At 34.5% G+C, this 21,376-nt stretch overlaps 5 protein-coding genes and 1 long non-coding RNA gene across 10 annotated transcripts in view; 5 read left to right on the top strand and 1 right to left on the bottom strand.

The window, feature by feature from the left end:
• The first annotated feature begins 10 nt into the window (after window positions 1-10).
• LOC149610145 (enoyl-CoA hydratase domain-containing protein 3, mitochondrial-like) lies at window positions 11-1,862 on the top strand. The gene is made up of 8 exons (XM_089858985.1): window positions 11-116; window positions 200-300; window positions 355-487; window positions 556-746; window positions 812-915; window positions 1,375-1,433; window positions 1,493-1,599; window positions 1,663-1,862. The coding sequence occupies exons 1-8, from the start codon at window positions 72-74 to the stop codon at window positions 1,778-1,780; spliced, it is 858 nt and encodes a 285-aa protein (XP_089715111.1). The 5' UTR covers window positions 11-71; the 3' UTR covers window positions 1,781-1,862.
• Window positions 1,863-1,868: 6 nt separating this feature from the next.
• Creld (Cysteine rich with EGF like domains) lies at window positions 1,869-4,167 on the top strand. 2 transcript variants are annotated; one of them, XM_089858982.1, is made up of 6 exons: window positions 1,869-1,989; window positions 2,178-2,426; window positions 2,494-2,838; window positions 2,909-3,242; window positions 3,305-3,400; window positions 3,557-4,040. In XM_089858982.1, exons 2-6 carry the CDS (start codon window positions 2,196-2,198, stop codon window positions 3,775-3,777), a joined length of 1,227 nt encoding a protein of 408 aa, XP_089715108.1. In that variant the 5' UTR covers window positions 1,869-1,989; window positions 2,178-2,195; the 3' UTR covers window positions 3,778-4,040. The 2 variants fall into 2 exon arrangements, with proteins under 2 accessions (XP_089715108.1, XP_089715109.1); XM_089858983.1 differs by having other exon boundaries at window positions 1,870-1,989; window positions 4,018-4,167.
• A 100-nt stretch (window positions 4,168-4,267) lies between these two features.
• Dcps (Decapping enzyme, scavenger) lies at window positions 4,268-8,417 on the top strand. The gene is made up of 5 exons (XM_089858984.1): window positions 4,268-4,890; window positions 4,950-5,147; window positions 5,205-5,353; window positions 5,435-5,659; window positions 7,801-8,417. The coding sequence occupies exons 1-5, from the start codon at window positions 4,614-4,616 to the stop codon at window positions 8,065-8,067; spliced, it is 1,116 nt and encodes a 371-aa protein (XP_089715110.1). The 5' UTR covers window positions 4,268-4,613; the 3' UTR covers window positions 8,068-8,417.
• Window positions 8,418-9,190: 773 nt separating this feature from the next.
• LOC149610142 (transmembrane reductase CYB561D2) lies at window positions 9,191-10,357 on the top strand. The gene is made up of 4 exons (XM_089858980.1): window positions 9,191-9,488; window positions 9,573-9,610; window positions 9,678-9,779; window positions 9,840-10,357. The coding sequence occupies exons 1-4, from the start codon at window positions 9,206-9,208 to the stop codon at window positions 10,233-10,235; spliced, it is 819 nt and encodes a 272-aa protein (XP_089715106.1). The 5' UTR covers window positions 9,191-9,205; the 3' UTR covers window positions 10,236-10,357.
• Window positions 10,233-12,394, bottom strand: LOC149610141 (uncharacterized). Its single transcript, XR_016376573.1, has 2 exons — window positions 12,242-12,394; window positions 10,233-10,574 (listed from the first exon to the last, which is right to left on the bottom strand). It is a non-coding gene; the product is annotated as an uncharacterized LOC149610141 (long non-coding RNA).
• LOC149610136 (glycine receptor subunit alpha-2-like) overlaps window positions 10,480-21,376 on the top strand; it is a 157,682-nt gene continuing 146,785 nt past the window's right edge. For 3 of the 4 annotated variants that reach the window (XM_089858975.1, XM_089858973.1, XM_089858972.1), the window contains exons 1-2: window positions 10,480-10,594; window positions 10,703-10,802. The gene's annotated coding sequence lies outside the window, so the exon portion shown is untranslated. Of the gene's footprint in view, window positions 10,595-10,702; window positions 10,803-11,716; window positions 11,831-21,376 lie in introns of those variants that run through there. The other variant, XM_089858974.1, reaches the window with a different exon arrangement.

The following is a 21,376-nucleotide window of genomic DNA, read 5'->3' as shown; positions in this document are numbered from 1 at the left end:
TATCAACGTCACGTGACGTGATAATGCCGGTCTGCTGTCGTCTGCTACACACCTAAAGTCTTGCCTTCAAGATGTCAGCTTTAATGAAGCTTAGATTCGTTAGAAAATGCTTAATCGTAAGTTTTAAATTATTTTATTTAGGCTTCTTAGCAGTGAGTTTTCGTAGCTTTATCATTGAAATTATTTTTCTCTATGAAAGAGGAGCTGTGGGATTAGTAATAGTAGTGAAAGCCAAGGCTTAACGGTTGCCAGGGAAGTGGATGGAGTGAGATACATCACTCTTAATAATCCTAAGAAAAGGTATTTTTTAAGTAAATTTGTTTCAGTTAAGATTTAATGTTAAAGAGCTATTAGAAACGCATTATCATTGGATATGCTGCAGTCATTACATCAGGATTTAACTAAGAATTCAAATGAGGGTTTAAGATGCATTGTACTTAATGGGAAAGGAAATGTTTTCTCTGCGGGTCATGATTTGAAAGAATTAGTAAGAATATTTAATACCAGAGACTTTAGGTAGTTTCGAGGCGTTAATGACTTTGCTATTAAATAAAGAAAAGCGAAAATGGGATAGCATTACAGCAAAAAATCTTTGCTAAATGTTCAGAGGTAATGCTTTCAATTCAAAAACTTCCAATTCCCGTTATTGCCCAAGTATCAGGATTGGCAACTGCTGCTGGATGCCAGTTAGTAGCATCATGCGATATCGCTATTGCAACTGAAAGCTCTAAATTTTCCACTCCAGGGTTAGTTAATTTTTAAATAGGATTTAATTTTATTAGAATAAGCCTAATTTTCAATTATTATGAAGAGCTTCTGTGGGACTATTTTGCTCTACTCCTGGTGTAGCATTAGCTGTTCCTAGAAAAGTTGCAGCATATATGTTATTAACTGGAGAATTAATTGATGCTCAGGGTATAGTCATGGATAAAGAATCCGCGTGAGGAAATTTGTTTTCGCTCTACAGGATAGGCAACTCCCTATCTCGGGCGACAGCTTATTCTGTATATACTCTGTTACAACATCGGTTGTCAGCACGCGCAAAGGTAGGTCTCGATGTAACCTAGCTTTGCGCGTGCTGACAACAGATAAAAAACTTCAGGATATTTTAAACGATTTTAAATCCTGAAGATCCTGAAGTTTTTTGTCTCTTGTCAGCACGCGCAAGGCTAGGTTTCATAGAGACCTAGCTTTGCGCGTGCTGACAACCCATGTTGTAACAGAGTATATACAGAATAAGCTGTCGCCCGAGTTAGGGAGTTGCCGATCCTATAGCGTGAAAACAAATTTCCGCACGCGCATTCTTTATCCATGGTATAGTTGAATATAAATATAAATTATATTCAAAACATTGGGGTATATAATTTTTTTTAGAAGCATTAAGAAGTGGATTAGTCAGTAAAGTTGTACCTGATGATGATATTGAGGAACACGTAATTAAGTTAATTAAATAATTGGCGCGGGACTGGGATTAATCAATTTTATTAATTAGACAAAGAAAATAACTGATTCCATATTGTCAAAAAGTAAATCTGTTCTTGCTTTGGGGAAGGAGTTTTTTTACAAACAAATAAATTTGAATATAGAGTCGGCTTACAAGTAAGATACTAATAATAATAACCAAAGTATCTTGGGGACTAATTAGGGCTTTAAATTGTAAAGGGATGGAGAGTGCATTATGATTAATAATTTAGCCATGACTGACGCTCAACATGGAATAAAATCATTTTTTGATAAAACTAAGCCCACATGGAAACATACTGATGAAAAAGTCCAATAAATCTTTTTTATTAATTGCTCATTTTCTTAGAAATCTATTTTGAATAATAAATAAATAAATAAAGTTGTATTTTTATGCCTAAGCCTTTGCATTGTTTTTACTTCATTAAAATCCGCGGGCATACATTTCATCCAATAAGAAAGCGCCTCATACCACTAACAAAAAATAGATGTAAGATTCCCGGTATGAATGCAGTATCGCGGTGACAGGTATGTTTCTATTAATTTACCATCTTTCTTTCTTTTGAAAATAATTAAAATCATTCGAAAACATATAAATAAAGCTATTTTACATATCTTTTTAATTTAAACATATTAAAATTAACTGAAACTTTACAAAAACGGAGCATTTATACTAAGCCTCGGCCTACTTTTACCCCTGAATTTCCTCTTTTCAGGTGCTACAGTCTTTGAGGATGCTTGTTTCCAAAGCCATATCGCGTGTTATAATTAGGAATTTAAACGTTTCTTGGGTTTTATACTTAATAATAGTATGTATAGTAGTGAAAGAAGTTGCTTTAACACTACCGGATCAACCAATAGCCACGAAAAACCTACATAAGAAAGTCAGCGATAAACTATCAAAGAAAAATGATATCCTACCTCCCTGTCAATTATGTAGAACTTTAGTTAATTCCTTCCAAAAAGTAAGGAATTTTAAGCCTAATTTTGTCTATTTAATCTCGAATTCATTAAAATTTTGCTAATTTTAAGGGAATGGATGAAACACAAAGGGGAAAATTTGAAGGGGGTGATGCTGATTGGGAAGAAAGTAGATTAGGAAATTACGCTAATAGCGAACTGCGATTGGTAGAAATTCAAGAGAAGCTATGCTCCAATATAGATAAAGCTCAAGATCAGTGCCATTCTTTAGCGGAAGAACGCGAAAGTTTAATTGAAGAATGGTGGTTTAAACGCAAGAAAGACGAACGTGATCTGCACAAGTTTTTATGTATAGACAATTTAAAAGTTTGTTGCCCGCCTAGTCACTATGGAGCTGAATGTAAACCTTGTAAAGGTGGAATTGAAAATCCATGTTCTGGACACGGTAAATGTAAAGTAAGAGCTTCTCTACATCATTTCTTCCTTATTTACAGACACTTAATTGAGAACAAAAATTACTCTTCAGGGAGCAGGCACCAGAAAAGGATCTGGAGATTGTAAATGCAATGAGGGGTATACGGGAGAACTCTGCGATTTGTGCGCTACTGGATATTTTAGGAATGAAACTAAGGTGAAAGAGGATGAAGAGATACTACATTGGGAGTGCAGTAAATGCCATAAGGCTTGCAAAGGACATTGCAGAGAAGGAGGACCAAAAGCTTGCGAAGTTTGCGCGGATGGATATCAGCATCTTCCGGAATATGGATGCACTGATGTTGATGAATGTATTGAATTGCCCAAATCTCCTTGCAGTGGAAATACATTCTGCGCTAATACGGATGGATCTTATATATGCATGGGTAACTAACGATAAATTATTATTTCTTCAGAATTAGTGCTAATATTTGTAAATTTTATTCAGAATGTGACAAAACGTGTAACGGATGTACAGGAGATGGTCCAGACATGTGCATAAAGTGTGCTGATGGATTTTTCTTAAAGGAAGGAGTTTGTGTTGGTGAGAAAGTCTTTTTTTTCTTCTTAATTTTATTCCTAATTGTGGGTCAAAAGGTCATCATTTTTTAACTGTCTGTTTTCGTTTAATTTTCCTTTTTCTCTAAAATATAAAACAAAAATGCAAATCAATGAAATTCAATTTGTGGTGGCTCTTTAGAAAAAGCCATGTGGAAAAAAGCCCTCCACGCTAATTTGGCTCGTTATGTTACTTATCTTGGACTTTTTATCGCCACATGCATCATCTTTAAACGCAGTCCTTCATTGGCTTACTTAGTGGGTTCTATCGTGGCCGCTTATGTTGCCATTGCCGAATATATTCTTGGCAATTGGGAAGACTTTTTCACCATCAAATTTCTAAAATCATTTTTAACGCTATGATCTTAATTATTTTTAAATATATTTAAGCCTAATCATCGTCACCTTCCTCTCTCTCGACTCACTCTCTTGTAGATATGGAAAATAATTAATTTATATACACGCGAATTAATAATGTTTAGATGAAAAATAATCACGCGTAATTATCACAAATTACATTAATTAACTCGATTAAAATATATGTAAATTAAATTTTTAGTAATAATTAAGATGATGTTGGATTATTTTCATGATTTATTTCAGATGAAGAAAACGATAGTGATGAAGATGATGAAAAAGAAGATGAAATATCTCCGACTCCAACAAATCCAAAATTAGATTTATAATTAATTAATAAAGAAAGGTTGTTTGTTATTATTTATTTTATTGTTAATAAACCTTTTCCTTTTTTTATCGGATGTTTTTTCTTTTTAAATTTTGCGCGGTAAGGTCAATGACCTCGCAGTTACGTATTTTACTGTAGTAGAAAACCTACCATTACAGTAGGATTGCGCGCAATTTTCTCCATGGTTGCTGTTGGTGTTATTTGAGTAGACGCGAAAGGAAACTTTAATTAGCGGTACAATTAAGCATCGATAAGTTCTAAATTTTGATTAATAATTCGCTTAGTTATAGGCCCAATCATCTTAAAATTAATTATCGAGTGACGAATTAAATTTCAAGTTGAAAAGTTTATTTGTATAATAATGTAGATTCAAATTGAGTTAAGCCTTGGCCTTGTCATTGCTGAAAGTTTCAGCCTGAAACTTGAAACAAGAGTCTCTTTTGTGCCTTATTGCGCTATTCTGATTAATTATTACGAGAGATTTAATTACTGAAGAGTAATTCTGGACCAGAAAATGTCAGAAACTGTCACGGATGAGGATTCAAACTCGAAACTTCCCTTGGATCTGAGCTCAAATGATGAAGGTAACCTCCCTATTAAAAAACGTTTGAGATTGGATGCATCTGATGACGGAGAAATGGAAACTGGAAACGAACAAATCGCTAATTCGGCTCATAAAGACGGAGTTCATAAAGTTTGCAGTCAACCTTTGACCTCTTTTAAAGGATTTCGATTAGTTAACATTCTCAAAGAAAGTGCAGAAACAAAAACCATTTTCTTAGAAGCCGAAGGTAAGCTTCTTAAAATTGAAGTTTTTATCACACGCCTTATATTTGGATACTGCCATTAGTCGAGGGAAGATACATTTTTTCCGAGGGGATAAACTCTAAGGAAACAGCACCCTCTAAAGCGGTGGTTATTTTGGAAAAGGAATCATTTGGAAAAGAAAATGCAAAGTTGATGTTAGATGGATCAACGGAATTAAGAAATGTCATTAGTAACGATGTTTATGGAACGTACACTGGATTTCCTGATCCAGCTTTAAATAGTAAGGTTAATATAATGTTTTATTAATTGAATTAATTTAATTTTATTCTATTTTAAGGCGTAAAAGTGACAGTAATTCATCCAGCAACCGAAAAACATCTTGAAAAATACTCCGAGAAGAAAACATGTTTGGTAATGGAAACACCTAATATTTATAATTCAATCGTTAAACCATTTTTGGAGGACAGTAACGCCTTATCTCATGATGTGAGTAAATTAATATATCATCTCTCTTAATTGATTTAGTGAGTTTAATTAAATGTAATTAATTAATTAATTCATTTCCAGTGGGTTTACAATATTTTGGAACATAAGAAAGAGTCGGAAAGAATAATTTTTGAGGATAAGGATGATGAAAATGGATTTCTTTTGCTTCCTGATATGAAATGGAACGGAGTTGATTCTAACACTCTCTATATCTTAGCGTTACCATTCAGAAGGGATATTAAATCTTTGAGAGATTTAAATAAAAATAATTTGCCACTCTTGAAAAATATAAGAGATAAAACCTTGGTAAATATTCTAAATAACTAAATATTATAAAAAAGGCTTAATTTTTTATAAAATAGGCCAATGCTATAGAGTAGGGCAGTATTATAAAGAATAGGGCAGTATTATAAAGAGTAGGGCGGTATTATAGGGAGTAGGGCGGTATTATAAAGAGTAGGGCGGTATTATAAGGAGTAGGGCGGTATTATAAGGAGTAGGGCGGTATTATAAGGAGTAGGGCGGTATTATAAGGAGTAGGGCGGTATTATAAGGAGTAGGGCGGTATTATAAGGAGTAGGGCGGTATTATAAAGTGTAGGGCGGTACTATAAAGAGTAGGGCGGTACTATAAAGAGTAGGGCGGTACTATAAAGAGTAGGGCGGTACTATAAAGAGTAGGGCGGTATTATAAAGAGTAGGGCGGTATTATAAAGAGTAGGGCGGTATTGTAAAGAGTAGGGCGGTATTGTAAAGAGTAGGGCGGTATTGTAAAGAGTAGGGCGGTACTATAAAGAGTAGGGCGGTACTATAAAGAGTAGGGCGGCACTATAAAGAGTAGGGCGGCACTATAAAGAGTAGGGCGGCACTATAAAGAGTAGGGCGGCACTATAAAGAGTAGGGCGGCACTATAAAGAGTAGGGCGGCACTATAAAGAGTAGGGCGGCACTATAAAGAGTAGGGCGGCACTATAAAGAGTAGGGCGGCACTATAAAGAGTAGGGCGGCACTATAAAGAGTAGGCCGGCACTATAAAGAGTAGGCCGGCACTATAAAGAGTAGGCCGGCACTATAAAGAGTAGGCCGGCACTATAAAGAGTAGGCCGGCACTATAAAGAGTAGGCCGGCACTATAAAGAGTAGGCCGGCACTATAAAGAGTAGGCCGGCACTATAAAGAGTAGGCCGGCACTATAAAGAGTAGGCCGGCACTATAAAGAGTAGGGCGGCACTATAAAGAGTAGGGCGGCACTATAAAGAGTAGGGCGGCACTATAAAGAGTAGGGCGGCACTATAAAGAGTAGGGCGGCACTATAAAGAGTAGGGCGGCACTATAAAGAGTAGGGCGGCACTATAAAGAGTAGGGCGGCACTATAAAGAGTAGGGCGGCACTATAAAGAGTAGGCCGGCACTATAAAGAGTAGGGCGGCACTATAAAGAGTAGGGCGGCACTATAAAGAGTAGGGCGGCACTATAAAGAGTAGGGCGGCACTATAAAGAGTAGGGCGGCACTATAAAGAGTAGGGCGGCACTATAAAGAGTAGGGCGGCACTATAAAGAGTAGGGCGGCACTATAAAGAGTAGGGCGGCACTATAAAGAGTAGGGCGGCACTATAAAGAGTAGGGCGGCACTATAAAGAGTAGGGCGGCACTATAAAGAGTAGGGCGGCACTATAAAGAGTAGGCCGGCACTATAAAGAGTAGGCCGGCACTATAAAGAGTAGGCCGGCACTATAAAGAGTAGGCCGGCACTATAAAGAGTAGGCCGGCACTATAAAGAGTAGGCCGGCACTATAAAGAGTAGGCCGGCACTATAAAGAGTAGGCCGGCACTATAAAGAGTAGGCCGGCACTATAAAGAGTAGGGCGGCACTATAAAGAGTAGGGCGGCACTATAAAGAGTAGGCCGGCACTATAAAGAGTAGGGCGGCACTATAAAGAGTAGGGCGGCACTATAAAGAGTAGGGCGGCACTATAAAGAGTAGGGCGGCACTATAAAGAGTAGGGCGGCACTATAAAGAGTAGGGCGGCACTATAAAGAGTAGGGCGGCACTATAAAGAGTAGGGCGGCACTATAAAGAGTAGGGCGGCACTATAAAGAGTAGGGCGGCACTATAAAGAGTAGGCCGGCACTATAAAGAGTAGGCCGGCACTATAAAGAGTAGGCCGGCACTATAAAGAGTAGGCCGGCACTATAAAGAGTAGGCCGGCACTATAAAGAGTAGGCCGGCACTATAAAGAGTAGGCCGGCACTATAAAGAGTAGGCCGGCACTATAAAGAGTAGGCCGGCACTATAAAGAGTAGGCCGGCACTATAAAGAGTAGGCCGGCACTATAAAGAGTAGGCCAGCACTCTAAAAAATAGGCTAGTAGTATAGAGAATAGGCCAATATTGAAAAAAAAAAATACCAATTTGAAAATACTATTTTAAACCCTCTTCTTTAATTTTTAGGAGGTAATCAAAGACAAATTCAACATTTCCGAGGACGAAATTCGTTCATACATTCATTATCAACCATCTTATTACCATTTCCACATTCATTTTAACCTCCTAAAGATGTCAATTCCAGGAACTGGCGTCGAAAGAGCTCATTTACTCGATACTGTCATTGATAACATCACTTTATTCCCTGACTACTATCAAAAAATCACGTTAAACTACTGTTTACAAGAAGACAGTAATTTATTGGCTAAAATACATGAATTCTCGGAGAAATAGGCCAAATTTTATTCACCCCTACCCCATCATCATGATTGTATAAAAAAAAAGAATAATTAACCAGAATGTTTAATTAATTTTTAATTTTAAAGAAAGACAAGACAAGACATTTTTGCACCCTTATTTTTCTTCATTGTTGTTTTGTAAGAGTTAGAGTTTAGTATAACGATATATTTATCATTTGGGAACGTTTCTTTCAGGATCATGTTTAGTTTTGATATCATGAATTTTATTTTGTGTATAAATGTACTGGTGACCAATTTTCAAAAAAAAAAAAAAAAAAACTCTAATTGAAATTCAACTAAATATTAATAAATTACATCAACCTTTTTAAGATTTTAAAGAAATAAGGGTTTTTTAAAGTAATTTCTATTTTTTTAAACATTTTTATACTATTTAGGATGAAAACTACTACAGTATAGGATGAAAACTACTACAATATAGGAGGAAAATTACAGCAAATTATGTAAGTATCATACCTCCTTGGTAATATTGCGTTTTGTCATTTGGGAACATTTCTTTCAGGATCATGTTTAGTTTTGATATCATGAATTTTATTTTGTGTATAAATGTACTGGTGACCAATTTTCAAAAAAAAAAAACTAATTGAAATTCAACTAAATATTAATAAATTACATCAACCTATTTAAGATTTTAAAGAAATAAGGGTTTTTAAAGTAATTTTTTTAAACATGGACGGGTTTTTAACTTTTTATACTATTTAGGATGAAAACTACTACAGTATAGGAGGAAAATTACAGCAAATTATGTAAGTATCATACCTCCTTGGTAATATTGCGTTTTGTCATTTGGGAACATTTCTTTCAGGATCATGTTTAGTTTTGATATCATGAATTTTATTTTGTGTATAAATGTACTGGTGACCAATTTTCAAAAAAAAAAAACTAATTGAAATTCAACTAAATATTAATAAATTACATCAACCTATTTAAGATTTTAAAGAAATAAGGGTTTTTAAAGTAATTTTTTTAAACATGGACGGGTTTTTAACTTTTTATACTATTTAGGATGAAAACTACTACAGTATAGGAGGAAAATTACAGCAAATTATGTAAGTATCATTCCTCCTTGGTAATATAGCGTTTTAGCCTCGGTCCCTCGGAATCAATGTAAAGGTATGAGTTTAACACGTAAAGATAAACAAACGCTATATTTTGATGATAATGAGGATGAAGAGGATATTTTATTTGACGAGAGTGAGGTACAAAAGTTAGTAGATCATCAAGAATCACCGATAAGAGGACCTAGAATCGATATTGGGGAAGTGTCAACCACGCCGATATTACGTAAAAAGAAGGATTTTAATGGTTGCGGTCTTACTTGGAGTTTAAACATGATTTTACATGTATTTTCCACCGCTTTCCTTACTTACGTTCTCTATAAAACAATTCCTGGATATTGTACGTAAATTTTGCAATTCTGAAACACCATAAGTCTATTATGTAAGGTTACATAATAGACTTATGGTGTTTTATGTTTTTCAGATTTTTTCTCAATACATCCAATTTGTATGACCATTGCAGTAAGTATTTGATTAAAAATGGTAAAACTAATTATAGTTAAGTTAACTAAAATATTTATGTTTTCAGTATGGATTTCTTATGTTTGAAGCAGTTTCATTTTTTTCATCATGGCCAGTTATCGGAGTTACTAAAAAATCTACTAAAGTCTTCCTTCATTGGATGGTTATGGTATGATTTAAAAAAATAGGCCAATTTGACCTAATTTAATGTTTCTTTTTCGCTTTGTAGGTTACAGTATTAATTTTAAGCGCTGTTGGTTTTGCTGTTGTTTATTACAACAAGAATCGTTTGGGGAAGAATCATTTTGTCACTTGGCATTCCTGGATTGGTTTAGCAACAATTATTTGTACCGTTTGGGTTTGTCTTAACGGTATCGCTGCTAAATACAGTAACGAATTGAAGAATTTCCAACGGCCAGTCATTATAAAATCTATTCACGCTTTTGCCGGAGCACTTTGCTTCATTTTAGCCTGCGCTTCTCTCGTAACTGGTTTAAATTCCAATTATTTTACCAAATTAAGTGAAACTTCTTGGCCTATATGGTACGCCGTCCCGCCAATATTGGGTATTACAGTTTTGGTACAGGTTTTACGATCGTTTTTACCCAGATTGAGGAAAATTTAAATTTTAAAAGTGTATTTTATTTCTTTTTATAATAGTATAATTACTATTATATATCTTTTTACACCGTTAATTTTTGGAATATTTTACTGTTTTGCATTATTAAAATTGAGTTTATTAATAAATAGCGTCAATTTTTAATTTATTATATTGTTAAAATTAAAATTATATCGTTGCGGTTTAAAAAGCCCGCCAAATTTCCCATCCTTAAACAGAGAACGCTATTGGCTGCAACTATTACGTCATCAATCTTCTTCTAGTCGGTAAGCTCTTTGTTCTTTCGCGGGTTAAGTTTCAACGTACTCAGTTAGCGCCTTTTTTGCCGGTTTCCGATTGGAATAACTTTAGAAAATTAAACAAAGGTAATTTACAATTAGTATAAGAATTAAATTTAATGCTTCCAATTTATTTTTCTAAGGCCTAATATCCTTGTATGTTTGAAATTAATTATTAATTGACGTTTCTTTTAGCGTTAGACTAATTGGAAGCCAGTTTTGGTGATAGCCATTTTAATGAGACGGCGACGTAATGCGGCAAGTGGCATATTAGGTCGGAATGGATCAAATTGATGTAAGTTTATTTGTCTTTCCTATTTTAAATTAGAAATTAAGTTGACTTTGTGGGCATCATTCATTAATTTTCATTTATTTCAATAAATAAATGAAATAAATAATAAAAGCTTAGGAATAAGAGTTGGGAATATTGTTGAGTTGCAATTAGTACGGGATTGAATTGAGAAAGTGACCGTATTATTTGAAATTATGTATTAAGTTAAGCCTTGGTTCGGCAACGTGGTTACCGCATGGTTACCGTACGCCGCCATTAGAACATTCAATCGTATAGGCTAGTAGGTCAAAAATAGACATCACCCATTTATGACTCATGAAAGAAGGCTTCCTTTTGAAAAATACTTTTAAACCAACCGCAGTTTACTTTAAACTGCAATTAAACAAAATGAATTTGAAAATTTCATGTACGATATTAAAGGCTTAGGTACTGGGTAGTCTTTTAATTATATTTTTAACTTAAAATTAATTAACACGTTAGGATGTTACGCAATTTTTTTCTTTTGGTTCCCGTTTGTTCTGAGACCCAAAGCACTTAATGCAATGAAGCGTTATCTTTGAAGCATCAAAGCTTACATCAAAGAAACGCGCGTTTTTGATCTGGATATGAAAAGCCTCGCTCGTTAGTATTGATTAGGAAACCTTATCAAACTATTGAAAATAAATCAAAAGCGGAGAACCCCGAAATTAACCCTAAAAGGCTAAAAATGAAGACAAAAAAGGCCTGGGGAAAAAAACTTCCAACGCGCGAGGTCAGTTAGGAGGTCATTCGGTCATAATAACTAAGCCTTGGTCTACCTAAGCCTTGGCTCCGAAGGGAAAAAGAAGAAAAGAGTATTATAATCTTTTAAAAAGCGCGAAAGTTTTCCTTTATTTTTCTCGTGAATTGAATTTAATAAACACTGGATTTCAATTTTGAAAGTGCCAGGGAAATATTTCTTTTTGTCGCGAATTAAATTAGAAATAGAAGAAAAGACATAGACTTTGAGTTTGAGGAATGTTAGTATTAAATTTTCAATTCAAGCTAGCTAGGTAAGTCTTAACCTCCCTAGGGTAGTTCTAAAGCAAATGCGAATTCTGCGTTATTATATATTTTTTTATTTTAATCCGACTCCGAGGAAAGAAATATTTTAACAGATTTCTTGTCCTTTAAAATCCAATTTCAACTAAGCCTCGGCTTGGTTCTCCCTAGAATAAATTTAATAGGATTTTTGTTTTTAAGCAGAACCCATGAAACAAAATAATTGAATCTATGAGGTTTAAAATTTCCTCTGTCAAGTTAAGCCTTGGCTTGTAGGTGTTAGAAAATAAATATCCATATCTTTGAAGGATTGAGTCCTTCGATATAAAAAGCTTCTTTCTGTTGTTCTTTTTGAGTTGACTTGTCCGGTAATAGAGACAGACTTAGATGGAGATTTAGGGAGGGCATTAGACCATACTGACCCCTTTACGAGCCACCAGCAGACCACCACCTTGCGATTGCATTCGAGTTAGAATAAGCCATGCCTCTAGGGGAATATTCGCGTAAACCCAACCCATAGCGAGTCTGGCAGAGTATAACAATAAATAGAATAGAGCTGCCTCGTTTATAGTAGGTCCTGGCTTGGGTCTCGCCTCCCGGGATTATCATGTCCGAATTTAATTGCTGTGTTATGTTTATTCCTGATGAGGGTAGAGATAGTACCGTTTTAAATGAAAACACTAAAAGTTTATGACGATAGCTAATTTATTTGACCCAATTAAAGTTTCAATTTAGACTTTGAAACTTTTGTTTTTCCGGTGGTGTTTCATTCTTTACGTCTAATATTCCTGTAGAAATATAATTTACTCGTAAAAATTATATTAAAATTTTATATTTTTAGAAAATGAATAATAATAATTCCCCTTGGAATTTTGTACTAGATTAAACTAAATATTTTAAAATGAAAAAATTTATAATTGATCAAAGTTTAATATTAGGCTACGTATTATGAGATAGGATAAAATTTAATCATCTCAAAATATTACATCGTCCTGGAATTAGTTTTTTTTGACGTGAATAAATAAATAACTAAATATTCTTCGTTCATTTGATAAATTATATTATTTAGGCTCTGGTTATTGCTTGCCTTCGGGATAAAAGAATACAAAAATATGCAAATAAACCTATAGTCAACGTCTCTCCTTAGGAGAAAAAAAAAATTAAAGTCAGAAAATTATTTAGGAAAAGTATTTTTTTATTTTAAGAATTCTGTTTTTTTTTTCCTTGGCCCCTTTGGCAATTTTGGGCCGCGTCAAAATGATAAACATCTGGTGTTGCAGCGTGGAAAGTCTAGAGATAATTTTTTTCCTTCAAATAATAACTTATACCAGAAGGGTATAATAGAAGGATGACACTCTGTCATCCTCTTGATGCTTTAGTTATGTAACGTGATTCTTCCCAGTTTCAACTCCATTTTATTTTCTCTACTGCTTAACAAATTTTAGCTTTGAATCGCACCATGGGGTGAATTCTATTACTGTTTAGTACTAAATTCTCAGCAATCACCCCACAAATCTTGATTGTCTTCACGTGGGACAAAAATTAATCTACAAGCGCATGCATGCGCCTTGGCAAATAGTTAAGCGCTAATTGAGTAATGATGAGGGAACTATTTATCGCGTATGTGATTCGGTTTAGTAACATTGCCTGATCCAAATGTAAAATGATGTTGGGAAGAATTACGTTACAATTTCCCCGCTTTGTGGTCGTACACTTCTCTCTCGAAGAGAAGTGTTATATACTTCTGCCTCTACTAATCCCAGGTTTCACTTAGTAAAGTTAATTTATTTTTGGTTGTTATTGTTGTAGCTATGAAATATTTTAGACCAAAATATAATTCTTTTAGACATCAATTTCAAATCTAATTACAAGAAAATATTACCAAAATATAGGGAATATAAACTAAATAGTATCGAAATAGTGAAAGAGTCGAAAGTTTTCCACCGAGTGAATTGGGAAACTTTGTCGTTAAACACCCATAAAGTAGAAACGTGTGCTATATACTTCTTGACATTAAAAGTCTCCTGGTCCCCGTGAAAACGACCTCTGTCCCCCTTCGCTTTCCAAAATTCCAAATCGAAAGAGAGAGATCAGAAATCTGATTGAACGAGTGGAACGCACGTTTCGGCAATATCGCGGTTGGTAGGATATTTACGAGGGAGTATATACTTACCTGTCTACTTCAGATTCGCATTATCCGAGATCATTCCTTAACTCTATAGTAGGTACCCCCTCGAAAACACCGGTTGAGCATGGATTAACTAACGCTAGCGTTAGTTAATCCATGGGTTGAGATTTAGTCTTCGCCGCTTGGGTATAAGCGTTATTATTGTGGAAGATTTATTTATGATTGTTATTGTGAGCCACCAATGGAATAGGCCCCCCCCTTCTAAAAAATCCATGCCATAAAACAAATGTAGGTAAACCTCTATTAGAAAGATATCCTTTTTTTTCCTAACAGCTGACGCTAAATTCTTGATTTGTTGGTAGCTTTGTTGGAAATGGCGCCAAATATTTGGCGGGAAACTATTTTTTTTAATTTTTTATGTCTGTAGGGAAAGAAGACTAATAGGGGTTATCATCCTAGTGTATTTTCCCATAGCCCCTGTAGAAATGTTTTACCCGCCTTACAGTAGTGTGCAAGGAGAAGTCACAATATAGGCGTGATAATTATTTGATTTTTATTTTATCTTTAATTTTTAATAACTTAAGTTCTAGAGTAGTTAGATTAAAATTGAAGGTACCAGAGGAAAGTAGATATTTGAGAGAGTTATTGCTCCATTTATTAAGAGTTTTAATTTTAATGTAACATGGTAAATAGACTAAAAAGAAATTTATTCTAGTTTTGAAATATAGTTATTTAATTTTGATTTCAAATTTAATTGATTATAACTTTAATTATGTAGTAATTAGGTTAAAATTGAGGGTATTATATGAAAGTAAACATTCGAAAGAGTAATAGTGCCAAGTATTTTGAAGCGAGATTTTATAGTTACGTTGGTAAAAAAAAAGAGAAAAGAAATATATTCTAGTTTGGAAATATGATTATTTAATTTTTCGTTTCGTATTTAATTTATTGTAACTTAGCTTCTAGATTAGCCAGGTTAAAATTTAAGTTACTACGATAAAGTAGACATTCGGGAGAGTAATAGCTCCAAGTATCACGAACCAGAATATTATAATAACGTGGTAAAGACAGAGAGAGGGGAAAAAATTATTTCTTGTTTTTGGAAACAGGTCAAACCATTAGGATTTGAATTAACTCTCTTAATAGATAAATTCCTTTCCTTGTCGTGTTCCGGTATAATTTTTTGGGGGTGGAAAATGAATCTTAAGAAATAGATTGCTCTGGCGTTACGCTTCTCTTAAAGTAAACAGCGCATTAAAGAAAAGTAACGTAATAAAGGAAACGACTTTAATCTATCCCATGATACCGATAAAAAAGTCAGCTATAGCTAAGCCTTTGTTTCATGCCCGAAGCCAAAAGAGAGAGAGAGAAAAAGGAATTTACGGATGAACATTTTGGTTTTATGTTGTTTGAAGTTCGTTTTTACTTATATATTATTATTATTATTGTCGTAAATCATAGATATTAGAAATTTATATAGGTTAAACAATAAAAGATTTATTTAACTTTGAAGATGATCAGTAGAAAAACAAAGTTATTTATTTATGATATTTATATATACGCTGAGCTTAAAAACAATTTAAAAAATATAATGGTACACTCCAGGGAAGGACTGATTTTTAACTATCTAGAATTTATTACTAGTTATTTTTATAATACAAATTAACTCGGACCCCCCCCCCCAACCTTAGCGAAATAAAATCGCATACCCCCTGTATTTTACATCTATTTTTAATAGACGAGTAGTTCTATTCAGCAAAAACAATTATTTAATTTTTTTTAAATATTAAACACACGGAAACTAAACTACACAACCTTCGGAGTAAAATAAAATTATCCGAAATAGAACTATTACACTCAAAGGCAGGGATAATATAAACACAGTCCCTGTATTTTACATCTATTTTTAATAGTCGAGTAGGTCTATTTTTTTAAATATTAAACACACGGAAACTAAACTACACAACCTTTGGAGTAAAATAAAATTATATTATCCGAAATGGAACTGATAAAGTCAAAGGCAGGGATAATATAAACACGCCCTTAACTTTAATATCTCCCTGTATTACATCTAATTAAATAGACGAATATCCCTATTCATTAGAAATGCCAGCACAAGCGAAAAAAGCCTTATTTTTTTTAAATTTTTAAATTTTTATTCTGTTAAAGCACAGGTTTTCGGTTTTCGGCTTTACTGAGCACTGTTATCGTTTTAGCCTATAAATCTAGTTTTGTCATCTATTATAGAAGTGTAAAGGTGTTTTTTATCTCGAAAACCACGGAGTATGGTTAAAAAATGATTAGAACGGCGAAATTCTATTTGTAAAGACTTTTTTTGTGTCCACTCATCAAAATTTTAGGATGGGTCATTTTTTTATATGTCAGTTCCCTGTCACGTAGAAGGTGAAAAATATACCGGAAATGATGCTTAGGCTTAAGCCTTATCTTATACTCAATTTTATTGCTAAGCCTAGTTTTAAACTCGTCTTATGTTAAAGTGAAAAATACCCCCCCCTTACCTCATTAAATTTTATTTTAAAAAGAGCATTTTAAATGAGACTCGGCCTTTAATATAAAAATATTCTCCCAAGGTTTTGTTCTTCTTTTTGTACTTTTCTTTATTCTTTTTACAATCCTGAAATTAATGAAGGGAAAATCACGTTGTAGAGAAAGGAACTCTTTGGATAGAGAAAGGTTTAAATTCATTTGCATACGAATAAAGGAAGTCCAGGAGGATGTTAAGATCTCGAGGAAAATTTACTGTTAATTTAATTTCCGTTTCTAGCTAGCCTCTCAGGTCAAAGGTTAATTTTATTTTCTTAAAGAGGGATTTCTTTTAACTCTTTTGGCCCTTTTCTATATGACTTAATATAAATACGGTTCCTTTCGTTGAACAATTTCGTTTTCTCGCGAGTAATAAGAAAAGCTTCTGGGGTTAATAATAAGAAAGTAAGAATCAATAAAGACTAGGGAACGAAAAATAATAATAATGCCATAGTATTTGCGACCTTTTGACCCCTCTGACTGTCTAATTCGTGGCGTTGCAACGTATCGCAAATGCCTATAATTAAGTTTATTGAAACCTGATACGGAAGTTTCTCTCACTCACTGTTTGTCGGGCAAAATAAGTACAAATGGCAATACTATTGGCCAAGGGCTATCTTCCGAAAATAGTCGATACAATCATAAGTTGAGTAACCATAAGTGTGAAATTGAAAGTCTTTCAAATAGACGTGACGTGGGGATCTTTGAAATAGGCCTTGGAATCTTTGAAGCAGGCCTTGGAATCTTTGAAGCAGGCCTCAAATCTTTGAAGCAGGCCTCGAAATCTTTGAAGCAGGCCTCGAAATCTTTGAAGCAGGCCTCGAAATCTTTGAAGCAGGCCTCGAAATCTTCGAAATAGGCCTGGAAATCTTCGAAATAGGCCTGGAAATCTTCGAAATAGGCCTGGAAATCTTCTTCGAAATAGGCCTGGAAATCTTCTTCGAAATAGGCCTGGAAATCTTCTTCGAAATAGGCCTGGAAATCTTCTTCGAAATAGGCCTGGAAATCTTCTTCGAAATAGGCCTGGAAATCTATGAAAAAGAGGATTTTATAGCCTGAATGGTTCTCTATTCAACGATACTAAATACTTGGGGCTTCAAATCAATCGGAACTCGAATAAATAGGCCAATTTCGATCCCTATTTTTCCCACCGAAAAAATAACCTATCCTCCTATATATTTACATCGATTTCTCTCGCGCCAAATTTTTATACCGCGGGACAAAAATACAGTCTTTCAGACTTGTGAAAAATCTTCAGGGAATTCTGGTCTTGCGCTGTAGGTACATAAGTCGACGTGTGCCTCATTCCTGTAAATCCCAAAAACCAAAGACAGGACTTCCAATTGTTGATCCACTTAGTAAACACGAATACAAGAAATCTTGGTCTAATAGCTGAACCGCATTGGTTTATTTCTATACATTCCTTCATTCATCTCTGTTAAATGGACTAGGGAAAGGGTTGAATTTTTTTTTGGTTTTGCTGTATTGAATTGTGGTATACAGACTTACTACCATTCCAAAAAAGTCTAAAACTCAATCTACCAAAACAGAGCAGACCATATTTTTGGGGACACTGTCGTTACGTCAAAGTTTAAGGTTTTGAACTCTCAAAAGACTCTGGTCCCAAAGAAGAATTCCCAAATATTCTTTCAAGGTTTCTGCAATCCCGGAATTCTAGCTTGAATCCCCGGATCTTAGGTGCCCTAGAAACAATTTTTTTTAGGTTATGCAGGGTTGATACAAACATGGAAAACTCGGAAAGTGTTGCCTAAAAATTATTAAGAGAGAACTCAGGGAAATTTATAACTTTTACTGAAATTCAGGGAAGACTCGGGGAAATTTATAATTTTTACTGAAATTTGGGGAAAACTCGGGGAAATTTCTGAGGCTTGAATTAGTAACAATAAAACACTCCTGCAGTTATATATATATATATATATATATATATATATAAACTAGCTGTTACCCGCGGCGTCGCTCGCGTATAATAAGAACTTCCATCAAAATGATACTAAGAATGGGCAGATTTTACTGATGACCAATTTTTTGTAGCACCCTAGGAGCGAAGGCACTCGGCGTTGCCCGTCAGCCCGTCGGAACATTTTTTTATTACTTTTCACGCGGACATTATTCCATAAATAAGGGTTTTTAAATTTCTGGCCGCCATTTTAAAAGATGGCAACAAATCGAGCCCAAAAGAGCATTCAGCCCGTCTATAGGTTAAAGGAAAGCAGTGTACTAAATATTTGCGAAATCGGTTGAAACGCGCGGACGTTGTTGCATAGAAAAGATTTTTTACATTTCTGGGCGCCATTTTTTAAGATGGCGGCGGATTGGAAAAACCTTTCTTAGTACGCGCCTACTACTTATGAGTAACGTTCCTGCAAATTTTCAGCCTTCTAGAGCAAGCGGTTTGGGCTGGGCGTTGATTATCAGTCAGTCTGTCAGTCAGTCAGTCAATCAGTCAGTCAGGACTTTGATTTATATATATATAAATATATGAGAAAAAATCCTGGAAATATCAGGAAAATCTGTTTTTCCATAAGTTGTATGAACTCTATTACGTTTATTTGTCATATACAACAATTTTTTTGTTGTTGTTTGAGAATATTCGATTACCGTCTTCTGTAGCTTCGTCATTTATTGATTCCCATTATTGGGTAGTAGTATTCCCTTTAGTTTTGCGGCGTCGTTTCGTGTCAGTCTTCAAATAAAGTTGTTTTAAACCAAAGTAACCTGAAAATTTACTTCATTTTAAGAGTGTAATAACAAAAAATGTAGAAAACAAATGTACAAGGAATTTTATATTCAAAGATATATTTTTTAACCTATTTATTTTGACCGAGGCTTACTATAAATAGTATTGCAAGGTTTATTTTCTAAATTCCAACCCTATTTTGAATTAGGCCTAGAACGAGTTACTTTTTAGAAAATCCTTCGACAATAGAGTTTTAAATCCCAAAAGAGGGCTTTTATTTCTCTTGTCTTTTTTTTTCTTTAATTTTTTAAAGAAAAGGCTCTTGTAATGGAGTTTTAAAATAAATACATAAGCCTATTGTTTATTTATTTATTTGTTTAGTTATTGTGGTTTTTTTAGGGTAAATTTGGTCTTTTCTCCTTTTTTTTTTTGGTAAATTTAGTCTTTCTCCCTTTGTGAATTTCAAGGAAACGAAAGAAAGCTATTTATTTCGTGTTTTGTTTTGTATTATACGCGACAATTTGAATACGAAATGAGGATTTGGGCGCGCTCGCGCTGCCTAGCTGTTTTGCAAATTGAACATTACATTTGGAATGTGGAATATAACCATGGAAATCTATTCTAAATTTCTTTTTTTTTATTATTATTATAAAAGGGATTTTATCCGGGAATTACAAACACGTGGTACCAGAAGGGAATAAGAGGGAAGGGAGACATTAGAGCCTGCTATGGTAACGAGAGTCCGACCAACCTCAAGAAAACCGCGAAAACTTTGCGCAAGTACACAGCTTTTAGCCAATTTTCTGCAAAAATAGTTCTTTAAGTTCTCCGCGGTATCGGCCCATTTGTCTACTAGATTTTCATTCTCCAAAGGCTTAGGGCTGTATTTTATTGAAACTAATTTGTATTTTTTAATATTAATTCAGAATAATTAGTTTTCATCTATTTATTACCTTCAAATTATCTGATTTTGGTATGTTTTCAATACCCGTGTATCTAAATTAATTGCACAGCTTGATTTCGTTTATCAACATGAAATTCGGCCATTTTTATCTCCTTCAATGTAAAGTTGTAAACAAAACTACTTTATATTCGTCAACCGAGACGTCACCTTTTTATGTGACGTCACAGCTAAGGCAGAAGTTAGATAGCCAATCAGTGAAGGGTAGTTGATTTGAGGTTGGTAAGACTGTTGTTACGAGTGTAAAGCATTATGGAGATATAAAGTTTGTCCCTTCTCTCTTATTCCCTTCTGGTGGTACTAATAAATAATAATGGGATATTACGAAAATCGTGCTGAAATTCTAATCCAGTTACATAATGCAAGGTTAATTCTAATACATACTGGCACGTGCGTAAATTTCTAAATCTCGTTACGTAATAGCGCGCGCTTAAGTTTTAATCCAGTTCTATACTGATAATACTTATTCCTATAGGTTAATGGCAATGCCCCCAGTGTGTGTGTGTTATGCTCTATGAGAAAATGACACGAAGTGCCATTAGTCTATAGTTAAAACCATAAGTTTGTAAGATATGTTTCATAAGTATCACACTATCTGTACTTCGTAATGCTAGAGACTTACTAAGATCTAGTTCGAGAACGACAAGTTAGAATTGAAGTCCTACACTAGGTGGTTAATTTTGCAGGACTTCATCTTCCTATATAGTCTGTGCTAAGCCTTTGACAGCGCCTCATGCCCCAGGCCTAGGGTTTTAAATCGGTAAATTACCATGGTAATTTACACGGTAATTTACCAGGGTAACTGTAATTTACGATTTTCTCGGGTAAATTACGAAAACGGTAATTACCCTGGTAATTACGGTGGTAATTTACGCTGGTAAATTACCACGATGGTAATTTACCACCGAATTTTCATTTCTAACACTTGGAAAATGGTCCTAAAGCTCCATATTTTGCTCTACCCGTGCATGCACACTTATTTCTTCCCATGATATATGAGTAAGTCATAAAAGGTTGAACGGCAAGCGTGGGAAAAATTTGTAAGATATATTTCATAAGTATGACACTATCTGTACTTCGTAATGCTAGAGACTTACTATAAGATCTAGTTCGAGAACGACAAGTTAGAATTGAAGTCCTACAGTAGGTGGTTAATTTTGCAGGACTTCATCTTCCTATATAGTCTGTTAAGCCTTTGACAGCGCCTCATGCCCCAGGCGGCCAGG

The sequence above is a fragment of the Phalangium opilio genome, unplaced genomic scaffold, assembly GCF_054372755.1.
Source record: "Phalangium opilio isolate 3A_F unplaced genomic scaffold, DU_Popi_V2 ptg000329l_1, whole genome shotgun sequence".
NCBI lineage: Eukaryota > Metazoa > Arthropoda > Arachnida > Opiliones > Phalangiidae > Phalangium > Phalangium opilio.
The sequence above is the reverse complement of the archived record's forward strand: the minus strand, read 5'-3'. Positions and strand labels throughout refer to the sequence as shown.